The sequence below is a fragment of the Stegostoma tigrinum genome, chromosome 2, assembly GCF_030684315.1.
Source record: "Stegostoma tigrinum isolate sSteTig4 chromosome 2, sSteTig4.hap1, whole genome shotgun sequence".
In the NCBI taxonomy this organism is placed as follows: Eukaryota; Metazoa; Chordata; class Chondrichthyes; order Orectolobiformes; family Stegostomatidae; genus Stegostoma; species Stegostoma tigrinum.
The window spans coordinates 86,199,003-86,214,031 of NC_081355.1; the positions used below are offsets into that span (position 1 = coordinate 86,199,003).

At 39.0% G+C, this 15,029-nt stretch overlaps 1 protein-coding gene across 1 annotated transcript in view; it reads right to left on the reverse strand.

The window, feature by feature from the left end:
* vps50 (VPS50 EARP/GARPII complex subunit) overlaps positions 1 to 15,029 on the reverse strand; it is a 164,963-nt gene that overhangs the window by 111,043 nt on the left and 38,891 nt on the right. Inside the window, exon 6 of the mRNA XM_048557646.2 lies at positions 11,327 to 11,397. Within this exon, the coding sequence (XP_048413603.2) occupies positions 11,327 to 11,397 (71 nt within the window). The remainder of the gene's footprint in view (positions 1 to 11,326; positions 11,398 to 15,029) is intronic.

Below are 15,029 nucleotides of genomic sequence, written 5' to 3' on the forward strand. Positions count from 1 at the left end.
CTTGTTCTTTCAACAAAAATTCACTTTCTCACTTGTAACAAGTACTGACTATCATGCAACATGCGGGCATGCAGTTTTAACACTAACCATTCTGTTCAAGGCTCTTAGACCATCTCACCAAGATGTTCGGCATCGAATTATCAGATTATGACTTGGGTGTAGAGCAGCCATATTTGGAAACACTTAAGGTGTTTCACCTGAAGTTATTTAATCTATCCATATGCAAAGAATAAACTCTATGCAGCTATACCAAAATATTATCTTCTTTCTTTACTCTTAAGTTTACTTTCCAATGCAAACAAGAATAATGGCATTCCTTCTGAATACTTTTCCATTGTAAATAGACTTTGTACACAAGACTACTACAGTAAAAAGCAATGAAAGTGATTAGTGAATGTTTGCATCAATGTTCAAACTGAAATATGCTAAGTTTTAACTTATAATCCAATTTATTAATAATTTCCACTAAGTCAGCAGCAAATTTTTTTTTTTCAAGAGTCAAAATTTTAGCACAACTACAAAGCAAATTGTGTAAAATAATATTGAGGAAAACCCTTGCAAAGACTCAGATAATGGGAACTGATAAAGTGTGGAGCTGGATGAACACAGCAGGCCAAGCAGCATCTTAGGAGCACAAAAGCTGACGTTTCGGGCCTAGAACCTTCTTCAGAAAAGGAGGAGGGAAGAGGGTTCTGAAATAAACAGGGAGAGACGGGGAGGCGGATCGGAAGCGCAGAGGAGACAGACAAGTTAAAGGGGCCAGGATGAAGGGTCTAGGCCCAAAATGTCACCTTTTGTGCTAAGATGCTGCTTGGCCTGCTGTGTTCATCCAGCTCCACACTTTTTTACCTTGCAAAGACTCAACAGTGTGGGCAGCATCTGCAAGGAGGAAGAGTTCAAGTTTGAGCGAGTTGATGACTTTTCAATTGCACAAAATCTATTATTCCTACAAGAACAAAACTTTTTTGCCGGCTTTTATTTTTGAAAAACTATTCAATCAGAATTGCCAACATGGAATACTGCATTTCTGAAATACAACCTGTTTAAGAAAAACCTTTGCCCTAAAACATTTGGCTTCACACAATGATGCCGCATGACCACATATTCCAGAATTTGGGAATTACATTTGCTACTTGTTACGAAAGCATAAATTATTGATTTATTTTGTGAATGGGTACGAAGTGAGGAACATAAGGTTCAGAACAAATTTACCAGATTGATACCAGGAACGAGTTGGTTGTTATATGAGTCAAGGTTGGAAAGACTGGCTTGTCTCCATTCGACTTTCTAACAGTGAGGGGTGACGACTCAAATATAAAAGATCTTTAATGGACTTACTACATTGGATTTGGAAAGGATGCTTCCTTGTATGAAGACGTCCAGAACCAGGGCACACTGTTTAAAGATTAGGAGTCACCTGGGCAGGGCAGAAACATGGTGTTTTTTGTCACCTCTGAGGGTGTGCAACTTTAGAAATCACTGCCTAAGGCATTAAATATTGATTAATTCCATTGACAGGGATGACTGGTTTATGATACAGACTGAAGCCAACAACCTAAGTTCAAACCCTGTACCAGGCATGGGCAAATCTTAAAAGCTTCAATAGTGATCTTCAAGTTAAACTCACCATGAGTCATCTCGCTCTCAATTTAATGAAAGAATAGCCTATGCAACTATGTTCGCTTTTACTGTGTGCAGGTGTGCAGATGAGGACAATTAGTTCAACATGGCTGGCTGAGACATCCATTTCATTTACCACCAGATAAATGAGATGATGCATTTGGGCAGGCCAAACAAGGCAAGGGAATACATGACTAACAGGAGGAAGCACCAAGGATCAGAGAGATCTTGCTGTGCATAAACACCGGTGCCTTAATGTAACACGACAGATCACCTCGCCACCTCAGAAACTTTGTCAAACAAATTCAATGAGGTTTGTCAAGTGTGACCTACAGGACATGAATCAAAAGGTGGCATTTGGGATACTTGCCTGAATCGACTAAGGCATAAGGTTTAAGAGCAGGGAGGTTATGCTGGAACAGTATAACAAGTAGGCCACAGCTATGCGGTTCTGGAATCAACATTACAGGAGAGATGTGATTGCACCTGAGAGGTTGCAGAGAAGATTTACCATATTATTGTTCTGGACTGGAGAGCTGTGGGAACATAGGGATAGATGTAGACCATTCAGCCCCTCAAGACTGTTCTAATCATCCAATGAAGTAATGGCTGCTTTGTGGTCTAACTCCATATATCTGCCTTTAGATCATATCCCTTAATACCTTTGCTGAATTCAAATTTATCTCAGATGTAAAATTAGCAACTGACACAGCATCCACTGTTGTTTGGACAAGAGAGTTCCAAACGTCGACCGCCCTTTGTGGGTAGAAGTGTTTCCTCACATCTCTCCTGAACATTCTGATCCTAATTCTGAGTCTATGCCCTCTGAGCTCTCAGATTTTTATCTGCCCTATCTTTGCCCAATAATAGCTTAAAGACTTTAATCAGATCACCGCTTAACCTTCTAAATTGTAGATTAAACGGGCTTAATTTATGTAATTTCTCCTGAAGTCCAGGTATCATTCCTGTAAACCTACATTGTACTCCTTTCAACTTCAATATATCCCGAAGGAATGATGCCCATATCTGTCTGCAGTACTCCAAGTAGGGTCCAACCAAGATTTTGTATAACTGTAGCATAACTTCTGCATCCATGTAATCCAGTTCCCAAGATGTAAAGGCTGGTCTTCTGTTAGCTTTCTTGATTATTTTCTGCACCTGATCATGGAATCTTCAAGAGCTATGAACCTGAACTCCCCCAAGTCTCTTTGGACATCCACTAAATTGAACTGCATACTATCTAGAAAGTAGTCTGATCTATCCTTTTTCAGATCAAACTGGATAACTTCATAATTGCTTACAACGAACTCCATCTGCCACTGTTTTTCTCATTCACTCAATCTATCAATGTCCCTTTGTAACATTGTCTTATAATGCCACCTAAAATTCTGTCAACAACAAATTTGAATACACGGATTTCAATGCTATCATCTAAGTTGTTAATGAATGAGTACTTCAGACCCTAACACAGATCCTTGTGGGATACCACTAGTCGTATCCTGCCAATTTAAGTACATGTCCATTATCCCTACTTTCTATTAGCCGCCACTCAACCAATTTCGAAGCCATATCAGTAATTTGCCCTCATTTCCGTGGGCTTCTATCTTAGTCAACAGTTTCTTTAAATAAAGAGAATGCCTTCTAGAAGTCCATATAAACAACACCCATGGACATTTCCCAGTCCACTATATCAGTCACCTCATCAAACAAATTCAATGCGATTTGTCAAGTACGACCTACATGACATGAATCCATGCTACCTCTGCCCAGATACTGAAATCTTTCAGCTATGAACAGAGGTTAGACAGACTGGGATTTCTGTGAAACAGAGGAAACAGAGAGCAGACATGCTTGAGTTGTATAAAATTGATGGGCATAGATAAAGGTGGACAAGAAGAAATATTTTTTTCTGGATGGAAGGATTAACGATGACAGGGTGTAGATTGAATGTGGAGGGGAAATAATTTAGAAGTGGCTTGAGGAAAAAAAAGTGTTTTTCATCCAGAGTGCAATGGGAATCTGAAACTCACTGTCCCTAAGGGTGGTGAAGGAAGAAACCCTCATAACATTTTAGTGTGCACTTGCAATGCCAAGAAAAATAAGGCTATTAGCCGAGTGCTAGAAAATTGATTAGAATAGTTCTGTAGTTGTTTGTGATCGGCACAAATGGGATGGGCTAAAAGGTCACTTTTTCTGTACTGTAGATCTCTATTGCTTCATGACTAATTACCTAGCTACACGTAATCTATAGACCAGCTAACGGAAGGGATTGGAAGAACAAATCTTTAGGCAAATTACAGAGATGTCAACATTATGGTGTAGTCACAATGGAGAATTTCAATTGCCCAAACATAGACTAGGAAACTGGCAGCGCAGGAAGCAAAGGTAACTGCTCAACAAACACATTCAAGAGAGTTTCTTACAAGAGTATGGATCCAGTCCATCAAGAAAGGATGCACTGTTGGACCTCTTCTTGGAAATAATGTGGGTCAAGTTGAACAAGATTCAGCGGGGGCAGATACATCTCAAAGGCTGTGATCATTGTACTGTGAAGTTCAAGATTACAGTAGAGAATGACAAAAGAGACAACCCACTAGAAGGGTTCAAAATAAATAAGGATGCAGTGATGGAAATACGGTTGGTACTTAAAGTTGACAAGGTACCAATTCTGGATAAGATGAATTCAAGGATATTGAATGCAGTGAGTGTGCAAAGTGCAGGAGCACTGGCCATAATTGTGCAGTCTTTCAGAAGAATGGAGAATTGCTAACATTGTGGCCAAGGTTGTTAGAAAAAGCCCAGCAGTCAACCCAATCAGTTGAAAATCAGTGGTGGAGAGCTTCTGGAAACAATTTTACAAGATAGAATTAGTAGTCTTGTAGAAAAGAAAGGCTGGTTAGCAAGAATCAGCATGGACTACCGAAGGAGAAATCGTCTTGGACTGACTTGGAGTTACTTTGAGGAAGTAACAGAGAGGTTCAACAGGCATAGGACAGTTGATGTATACATGAACTTAGCAATGTTCGATACAGTGCCGCACAGACTTCTAAGGAAAGTTACAGACCGTGGAATAAAGAGACGCAGCAGCATAGACATAACATTGTCTCGTATCACTTAGTCAGAGACCAACAGTCAATGGATATTTTTCGGGCTGCAGTAAGGTTTATAGTCATGTCACTCAAAAAATGATATTAGGACACTTGCTTTTCATTATTGATTTGAATCTGAGTGTGCAGGAGACAATTTCCAAGTTTGCAGATTAATAAAAAGAGTATAGGGGCAGAGAGGAGGATGTGGACAATTTGGTAGAATGGGCTGTTAAGTGGCAGATGAGTTCCAATGCAGAGAAGTTATGAGGTGATACATTTGGTCAGGAAGAACATAGAAAAGCAAATAAAATGGATGGTATAATTCTACAGGGAATGGAGGAGCAGAAAGAGACCTGCATATATATGTATACTGTTCATTGAACTGGCAAGACAAGTTAACAAAAGATATAGTATCCTCAGATTTGTTAATAGGAACATGGAATTTAAGAGCAAAGGTCGGGGGGGGGGTGGTTGTTGAATTTATATAAGATGTCAGCTAGAATACTGTACACTGAACACCACTTTATAAGAAAAATGTGGATATGTTGGATAGAGTGCAGAAGTGACTTACGTGATTGGTTCCAGTGATGAAAAATTTCAGTTGTGGAGATAGATTGAAGAAGTTGAGATTGTACTCTTTGAAGAGACGATGGCCAAGAGGAGACTTAGAGGTTTTCAAAATCATGAGCTGGTTAGGTACTGTGGATAGGGAGAATCTGTTCCCACTCACAAAAGAAACAAGAATGAGGGGCATAGATTTAAATTGATTCATAGAAGTTCATAAGATGTGTGAAGAACTTTTTCTCACAGCAAGTTGTTAGGGTATGGAATGAAAACTGAAAAGAACTGCAGATGCTGTAAATCAGGAACAAAAATAAAGTTGTTGGAAAAGCTCAGCAGGTCTGGCAGCATCTGTGAAGGAAAGAACAGTGTTAATGTTTTGAGTCTGGTGATCCTTCCTCAGAAGAAGATTCGCCAGACCTGAAAGGTTAACACTGTTTTTTCCTTCACAGGTGCTGCCAGACCTGCTGAGCTTTTCCAGCAACTTTGTTTTGGTCTAGGGTATGGAATGCCCTGACTGGAAGTGTGGTGGAGGCAGGTCCAATTGAAGCACTCAAAAGAGCAGGAATAATTGTTTGGACAGAAATGATGCAAAATACTGGGAGATGATCAGAGGATTAGATAGGGTGGACAGTGAGAGTCTTTTCCTGAGGATGATGACTTCAGCTTGTACAAGGTGGCATAGCTACAAATTGAGAGGTGATAGATTTAAGACAGATGTCAGAGGCAGGTTCGTTACTCAGAGAGTGGTAAGGGTGTGGAACGCCCTGCCTGTCAATGTAGTTAACTCAGCCACATTAGGAGCATTTAAACAATCCTTGGATAACCACATGGATGATACTGGGATAGTTTAGGGGGAAGGGCTTAGATTAGTTCACAGGTTGGTGCAACATCGAGGGCCGAAGGGCCTGTTCTGCGCTGTATTGTTCTATGTTCTAAAAGCAGGAGAATGGCACGTGGTAATGATGTTCACTTTGAACATACATAATAGCAACAATGGACTAAGTGGGCTCCTTATCACTTTTGTGATAACTCTACTGGCTCCCTTTATCTGTTCTAATAGTCATATACTCAAACAAACCGGATCATATTGTCAGAATTGTTCTTTTGTAAAACTACTTAAGTTAACATGTTCCAATTTTTTGTGCCAAGCTTTTCTAACAGCTTTGCTAAGATTTACTAAACACTAAGTCACTGATGATTGAAACCAAGCAGTCTAATCAGTTGTTCCCTCTGTTCTTGAATAGCAATGTAATGTGACAAATTGAGAATCTCAAAAATTTGGAAAAATGTTTCCAGTGCCTTCACTTTCTCAGCTCTTTAGACCTAGAGCATATAGACATGGAAAACGGGAATTTGTCAAAGTTTGATCCCCTGAATTTCTGCAATAATTGTTCAGTTTTGAAATGATCTTAATTAACCTCAGTTTCTCACTATTCTTACCTACTGGTTACCCTCTATCTATGGCATATAAGTTGTGCTATCTACTATGAAGACAGGCATTGAATAAAAAATTCTATGCCTGTGTGTCATTTCATAATTTTCGACAATGCATTCTCTTGTTTCTGTCTCAAAGGATCCAATGTTTACTTCAGCTACTGTTTTCTGCAGATAATTGTAAAATCTACTTGGTATTCCTATCGAGCTTCCTCTCATACACTTTTTTCACCAATAAACTTGATCATGGCCCTTTCCTTGTTAGTAAAACATTCCCAATCCTTAAACTGATGACATTCTTTTCAACATTATAAACCTGGACTTGCCCTGTTAAATTTTTGTTTGTTAATGTATTTTTTTGGGAATGTATTTTTTTTAACATTTTGAATCGGTTCTTGAAATGTTTTCTACTTCTTATCTAGCTTTTATTTAACCTTTTCTATTCAGCCGATCAACTTCGTCCAGACCTATCATTCCTACTTAGGCAATGTCAAAGTTTAAGATTCTTGTTTGGGACTGCAGTATGTCACTTTCAAACAACGTATGTACACCATTTCACAGTAAAATTGTGCTAAGGTTGCGAATTAACTGTGTCTCATTGCACAATACGTTATTCAAAGTAGCATTATCCCCAAGTTTGTTCACAACATATTATTCCCAGAGACGAACAAATTCATTCTGCAAACTCTTCCAGACTGCCAGTGTCAATTTGTCCAGTCTATGAATACTTAAGCCGCCAACAATTGCATTGCCTCCCACCACGACTTGCGACCTTGGCTATTCCACCCATAGCAATTGTACCTTCCTGATATCCAAGCCAAGGCCCTTGATCTACAACAACTTTCTCCTTTGCCATCTGTCTTTAAAAAAAATCCTATTTGCCATGTTAGATTGCATCAAATTGTGGAAACTTTTCCAAACAAAATACAAAAGCACGTCATTTTCACACCTGAAGTCATTTCTGTACTCCTTTAAACAATTTACCTTTCAAAGGCAAAAGATTTGTTGACGTGATTATAAAGGCCCTACAAAACTACTTGCCATATCTATTTCCATCTTTATAATAGATGTTAAACTTTTCTCAGTACAGCTAACAAGATCACATATAGAGAGAAAACAGAGGAGCACTACCACTCCATGATGCACGAGGCAAAATTAGCATGTAATATTCCTTCAAAAGAGGGACACTTCAACAAGTAAATGTAAATACTGCAAAAATATCCACCCCATTCCAAAACCCAGCTGAAAACCACACCTGGCTTTTATTCCTCTCAAGTTATCAAATTAAGCCTTTGCAGTGCTAATGAGGTACCTAGCCTTGGAGTACTTGATCTTCTACTTTTAACCATTTCACTACAATACCAGGAACACACCAATAAGTAGATTCTCACTGAGAGGAAAAGCAGCAGGAAGAGAAATAAACTTACAAAATAATGGTCCCATTTCCGTTAGAATGGGTATATTGCTAAGTGTCACCTTTGTGAATTTTTCTCCATGCCTTTCAGCCAGAAAAATTGATGACTTGCAAGTCAGCAAAAATAACTAACAGGCACACGGGAAAATCCACAGAGTATCTGGGATAGTGTTGAATGTCAAGTCCATTCCGGATTTAAAATTTGAGGAAAAACACAACAAGAGGAAATAAGGTAAACCTAAGTTAAATTCAGTAAGACAGAAAGGAGGGTGAAAAAAGATTTAGTAGAAAATGAAGCAAAAATAATGTTACTTAAAATATTAAATTTCAAATATCTTTAACAAATAAAAATATGCAATACTAGATGAGCAGAAATTTCCTTCAATTAAATATTGGCAACAGTAAAGCAAACGTGCTTTGGCATTGTTTTGGAACCTACATTCCTTCCAGACGGCGGGGGGGGGGGGGCACGACTTCTTTACAGCACACTTCAATTCTATCTGCAGAAAAGATCCCGAGCTTCCGGTCGCTTGTCACTTCAAAACACCACCATGTTCCCTGGGCAACTTCTTCTCTGGGCTGCTCGAGTGCTCCAGAAAGCTCAGCACAAGTTGGAAGAACAGTACCATATTTTACAACTGGGGACCCTGAGGAGCCTTCAGTACTCAATATCAAGTTCAATAATTTTAGGGCCTGGGCACCTTCGCACATTCTTATCCAAAACCCTACACATACAGGACTTGTCGACACATGGGCTGCTACCCCAACCAAACTATTTTCAGCCATTAATGGCCCCCATCAGCAACTGTTCATTCTCCCAGGGAGACGTTTACTGGTTTCTTTGTCTGCCTAACTAACAAGATCTGTGATGAAAACAAAACTGCTCCATTTCACCTGCACTTGTTGCTCCTCCAATTAGAAGTCTCCAGTCAGTTCCTGCATCACAGTGACAGACAGATTTGATATCGCTTTCCAAACTTTCTTAGCAGCTCTGAATATTAAAACATATAAATTTACATAGCTAATTTTGACAACTTTTTCAATCCTCGAAGGCCTCACCAGTCCCTACATCTTTTCTCCACCAGCCCACAACCCTTTGACACATCTGTGCTGAGCTTGTCCTGGCCTCTGGAACAGCCTTAATTTCAGTTGCTACAGAATCTTCAAGGGTTCACACCTCCCCACTTTGCTCTCTTCTGTGAGTAACAGAATGTAAAAGTGAGCAAAACACCCCTGACTTTTATTTTAAAATAAATCGGTTGAGCCTCAACTGAAGAACTGTGCTCACTCAATTCTGGGCAGCACACTTTACTAAGAATGCTTGAACTGCGTACAAGATACATTTACAGAAATTGCTACCAAGGCTAAATAATTTCAGCTCTGGCAAGAGACCAAAATAGTTAGTCATCTCTGTAGAGCAGTAGAAGTTTTCGTAGAGAAATCCAAAACTGTAAATAGTTTTGGCTAAGTTAAGGAGAAATTGTTCTGGTTCAGAATGCTCTATAATCAGAAGATATAAATTTAAGGTCATTGGAAAAAGAACCAGAGACAGAGACAATGAGAGGACTTTTTACCTCCATACTTAAATTCAAGGTCACCCTGCCTGAAAAGAAAGTAAAGGGCACAAATACCATAGTAAAATACATAAGAAAATTGGATAAATATGTGAAGGAAAAACATTTACAGGGTTATGGAATTAACTGGATCACTCTAGCAAAAAGCCAAAGGAACAACAAACCTAATGAACCTCTTCTGTGCTTTATCATTGTGTTCTCACTGTTTATGATCCTACATAAACCAAATTGTCTACATATAAAAGCCCATTTCTTCAGTTTTTTTCAGAATGAACAAACTAAAAGCAGATTATCATTATGCTTTCATTTGTATCACTTCCATGTCTCAAGTACATTTCTCACTTCTCCATGAGCAGAAGAGGTGGATATGGTATTCAGGGAGCAGGGAAAGCACTTCAAATTTTGATCACAACTTTCCTTTAATTTTTCCCCCCCCCCCCTCATTCACCAGTTCAGAACGTTTTTGTGCCATTTTAAACCCGAGGTCTGCTTAAGCTATCAAATCTGTTTTCTCAATAAAAGTTAAATGTTGTAGATGCTCCAAGTCTGAAACACAAGCATAAATTGCTGTAGAAACTCAGCAGATCTGACATCATCTTTGGAGAAAGAAAAAGCGTTAACATTTCAGGGCAGCTCAGTGGTTAGCACTGCTGCCTCATAGCACCAGTGACCGGAGTTCGATCCCAGCCTCAAGCAACCGTCTATGTGGAGTTTTGCACATTCTCCCCATGTCTGCATGGGTTTCCTCCGAGTGTTCCAATTTCCTCCCACTGTCCAAAGATGTGCAGGTTAGGTTGATTGGTTATGTTAAACTGCCTATCGTGTCTAGAGTGGGGAATGCAGGGATAGGGTATGGGGTGAGATACTCTTCAAAGGGCTGGTGTGGACTCAAAGGGCCAAATGGCCTGTTTCCACACTGTAGGGATTCTATGAATCTAATGACTCTTGATTGAAACTGGAGCTTTTTTCAGCTTGATCCTCAGCTGGGAGGCTTCAGCCTTGGCTCAGTAATTTCTACAAGCGCCATTCATTTAAAGGCTCTTTTATAATAAAATGCATCTCTTAATGCACTTTACGTTCTGACACATAAAAGGTGCCCTTTGGCAATACAATGTTGAATTAACCTCATACCCACAGAGTTGGTCAGTGCCCATAGTTTGTGAATGCAACATAGATTTGTTGCAATTCAGAAAAAAAGCTATTCAACACATTGTGCCTGCACTAGCTCTCCAAAGGAACAATTTATTCTGTGCCATTTTCCTGTCTTTTCCCCGTAACCCTTCACATTCTTCCTTTTCTAAAAATCTAATTCCCTTTTAAATGTTTCAGTTGAATCTGCCATGACCACACACTCGGGCATACCAGATATTAATCATTTGCTGCAAAAAAGAATTTTTACTCATGTCACTTATGCTTCTTTTACCAACTACCTTAAAAATCAATGTCCTCTTGGTGTGAACACTTATGAATAGGAATATTTTCTCCCTTTTGACTCAGACCAGGCACCTCATGATTTTAAACACCTCTACCAAATATACAGCTAATTGACAAGACAAAATGCAGTTTCAAAAATGTTCAACTGCTGTGGAACGCTCAGTAAACATTAGTTTTGGGAAAATCAAGTCTCTTACCTTCTTGCATTTGTACATATGACAGCAGCCAGTTGAAGATTGGCCTGCAATGATGTAACTCTTTCAAGTTCCTGCAACAAATATTTTTCAAATGACCAAGATTTAGGTGTTTTTTTGCTAAACAAGTTTGTTGCCTTTTCTATGGATGCATTGTTCTTAAAGGTATATGTGGGTATGCTAAAACATGTACACTAAAGGTGGTAATGATATTCTCTCTACATTTTGTATCCAAGAAATAAACTCCTAGGAACTCTCACCGCAGAAATGTTATCAGTCTTATCTTTTGAAAGCACAACTTACAACTAGCCTTAATATTTAAAGTGATTAAATACTTACACAATTGGCTAATACAACCAAGCTCTGCTATTATATCATGCTGTTTAGCAGAAATATAAACACAAATATACCCATATCAAGCATTCTAAGACTGCAATATTGAAGCACACATATTTAAGTGCCCTCCAACACTAATGTTTTCATTTTCAGAATAAGATATCATATCAATTATAATGTAAGAAATTGATTGGAACTTCTGTAATAAAACACAACTGCCATATTTAGGAGTTTTACTGCAGTAGTGGAAACTTGATGCATCCAATCAACTATCTGACTTTGAAATGGAAAATGCAGCCTTTTTGTATCAAGACTATTTGAAAAGATAGTTTCTTAATGACAAACCAAACCTTAATATTTATACTCATCACAACAAACGATAATAGCAGTATTTGATGTCCTGAAATGATCTAGTTAATTTAATCCTCAAATTACAAATAACTACACCTGCCAACGTATTGATGGCCAATAAATGAAAACAAATTCTTTCACCAAAATATTTGAATTCCTTCTTCATTTGAAGAGGTGAAACCAAAATAAATATTCTTCCCGACAACGCCTGGATTACAAAAGCACACAACCATCAATTGTTTAAAATCTATTAAAGCCATTCACGAAAGTTCGTGATTTTGTGGTCACGTGATGTCTGATCTCCAGGATTGTTACAGAAACAGACAGTGTTGTAAGGGAATAAGTTCCAGGATTTTGACCCAGCAAAAGTGAAGAAATTATAATATATTTCGAAGTCAGAATGGAATGTGACTTGGAAGGAAACTGGTTGGTGGATCTGCGCCCACATATCTGCTCCTCTTGTTTCAAGTGGTGGTGATCATTGGTTTAGAAAGTGCTACCTCAGGGACCTTAAATTTCTGCAGTACCTCAAAGATGGCATGTACTATGTTAAGGGCAGTCACTCTCATCTCAATTCTGAAATTCAACTCTTGTCCATATTTGGATCAAGGCTGGAATAAGGTCAGGAACTGAGTGGCCATGGCAGAGCGCACACAGTCAGTGAGCAAACTGTTGCAAATCAATTGCTGCTTGATTGCACTGTTGATGATATCTTTCATTACCTTACTGATGATTAAGAGTAGACAGATACAGTACTAATTTCCTGGACTGGCTTTGACCTACTCCTGCTTTTTATATATAGGACATATGTGGACATCATTCCACATTTTTGTATAGATGCCACTGTTGTAACTACCAGAACTGCTTGATGAGATTTGCAGCAAATCTTGGAGCATGTCTTCGAGGCTTTCACGAAATATAGTCAGAAGTCAGGCCTCGCAAATTCCAGTTTCTGCCATGTGATCATAGAGTGAAATTAATTGGCTGAAGACCAGCATATGCAATGCTAGGACCGCTAAAGGTGGCCAAATGGGATCATCCACTTAGCACTTGTATTTATAGACTGGTGCAGATCTTCAGCCTCATCTTCTGCACTAATGTGCTGGCTCCTACGCCATTATGCATGAGGACACATTTAGAACCACCTCTTTCAGACAATTGTTTAAAGTCCATCTCCATTGATGAGTGAAATTGGCAGAACTGTACATCTCAGACCTGAAAGTCTCATGGTATGGAGTAAACAGATTAACAGAAACAGAAGATTACCTTGCCGGCAGTAAACAGTCTGTTTAATTTGGCCTTTGTCTGATTGGAAGGATGCGACAAATGGAGTCTGACAGGGATCTGTACTGCAGCCTTCTCTTTTCACAATTTACATTAATGACTTGGCCTAGCACAGCAAATGTAAACTTATTAAACTTGCAGATAATTCCAAGACAGGTAGAAAAGTATATTCTGAAGAAGGCATAAGGATGTTGCAGATGGATATAGATAGGTTCTGTGAATGGGCAAAAAGGTGGCAGATACACTATAATCTAGGAAAATATAAAAGTTGTTTCCTTTGGCAGGAAGGATAACAAAGCAGTGCATTATTTAAATGATTATTGACTGCAAAATTCTGAGTTGCATAGGGATTTAAGTGTTCCAGTGCATGGGTCACAAACATTAGGTTGCAGAAACAACACTGAAGAAAGCTGATGGGATGCTATCCTTTATCTTGAACGCAATTGAACATAACATTAAGGATATCAGGCTTCAGTGTTTCAAGGGCATTAATGAGACATTATGTCAAGAATAGTGTGCATTTTAGGTCTCCACTTTTGGAGGAAGGATATCAATTCAGTGGAGGTTGTTCAGAAAGGTTCACTACATTGATACCTAGAATGAATGGGCTGTCTTATGAGGATAAGCTGAAGTGGTTGGGCTTGACTCCTCCGCAGCCTTGGAGATACAGTCATGACTTGACTGTTTTGTACAACGTTCTGAATAGGCTTCATAAGGTGAACTTGAAAAGCATGATTCCTTTTGGGGCTAGCCTAGGCGATGTAGTTTTAAAATTAGGAGTGACCCTTCCAGTGCAGATATTAGAAAAATATTTTCTCTCCATTGCTCATAAAAATCACTTAGCCCTGTATATCATTTGATATGTACGCTGTTTGGCATCCTAATAGTCTGTGTTGCAGCTTGACACCTCCTTTATTTAAAAAAAAAGTTAACCCTAGCCTGCATAATCCTGTTGACAAATCTTACTTTAGAGATAAACATCAGTACCTGACTTGTCTGTAAAACAGCTCTCAATTTTGGACACAGCCCCTCAGATATTAGCAAGGAGGATTGTGCAAGATCGACAGGGCTCAGCATGCTGTTGTCATTTCTGACATGTGAGCCCATCCCAAGATGTCCATCTGGTTTTATTCCTACTTTGGAGCTGTTTAATCATTACATACAATTAAGTGGTTTGGTAGGCCATTTCAGAGGGCAGTTAACAATCAGCCATACTGCTGTGGGTCTGGAGTCACAACAAGGCCAGACCAGTAAAGAACAATAGATTTCCTTCCCTAAAACAAGGATGAGTGTGTACTAAGTGATGGGTACTAAACGCTGGCCTCGACAGGCAATGTGTAGATCCGATGAACAAGTAAAGTCATGATCTTAACAAATGGAGGAGGCAGCTGCAGGAGCCAACTGGCCTACTTCCACTCTTAATTCATAGATTAATATTGGGGGGGTAGAACTAGGTATTATCAACAGATATGGGAAACCTGAACGTGCACGTGGAAATGGTATCAACAAGAACCTGCACTTACCTCACAGGTGAACAACACCCTGGGCTGCAGGTGAACATCAGCAAAATATTCAGTTGTGGAGAAAATAACAAACAATACGGATTAACACCACTACAGTACCATGTCTTAGCAAAGGGTCAGTTTCTTCAGAAGAACAAAGAATGGGCAGGAAGAGAAATATTTGGGGAAAAAATACAACAGTTCAAAAATATATTTCCACCTGAAAATGTTCT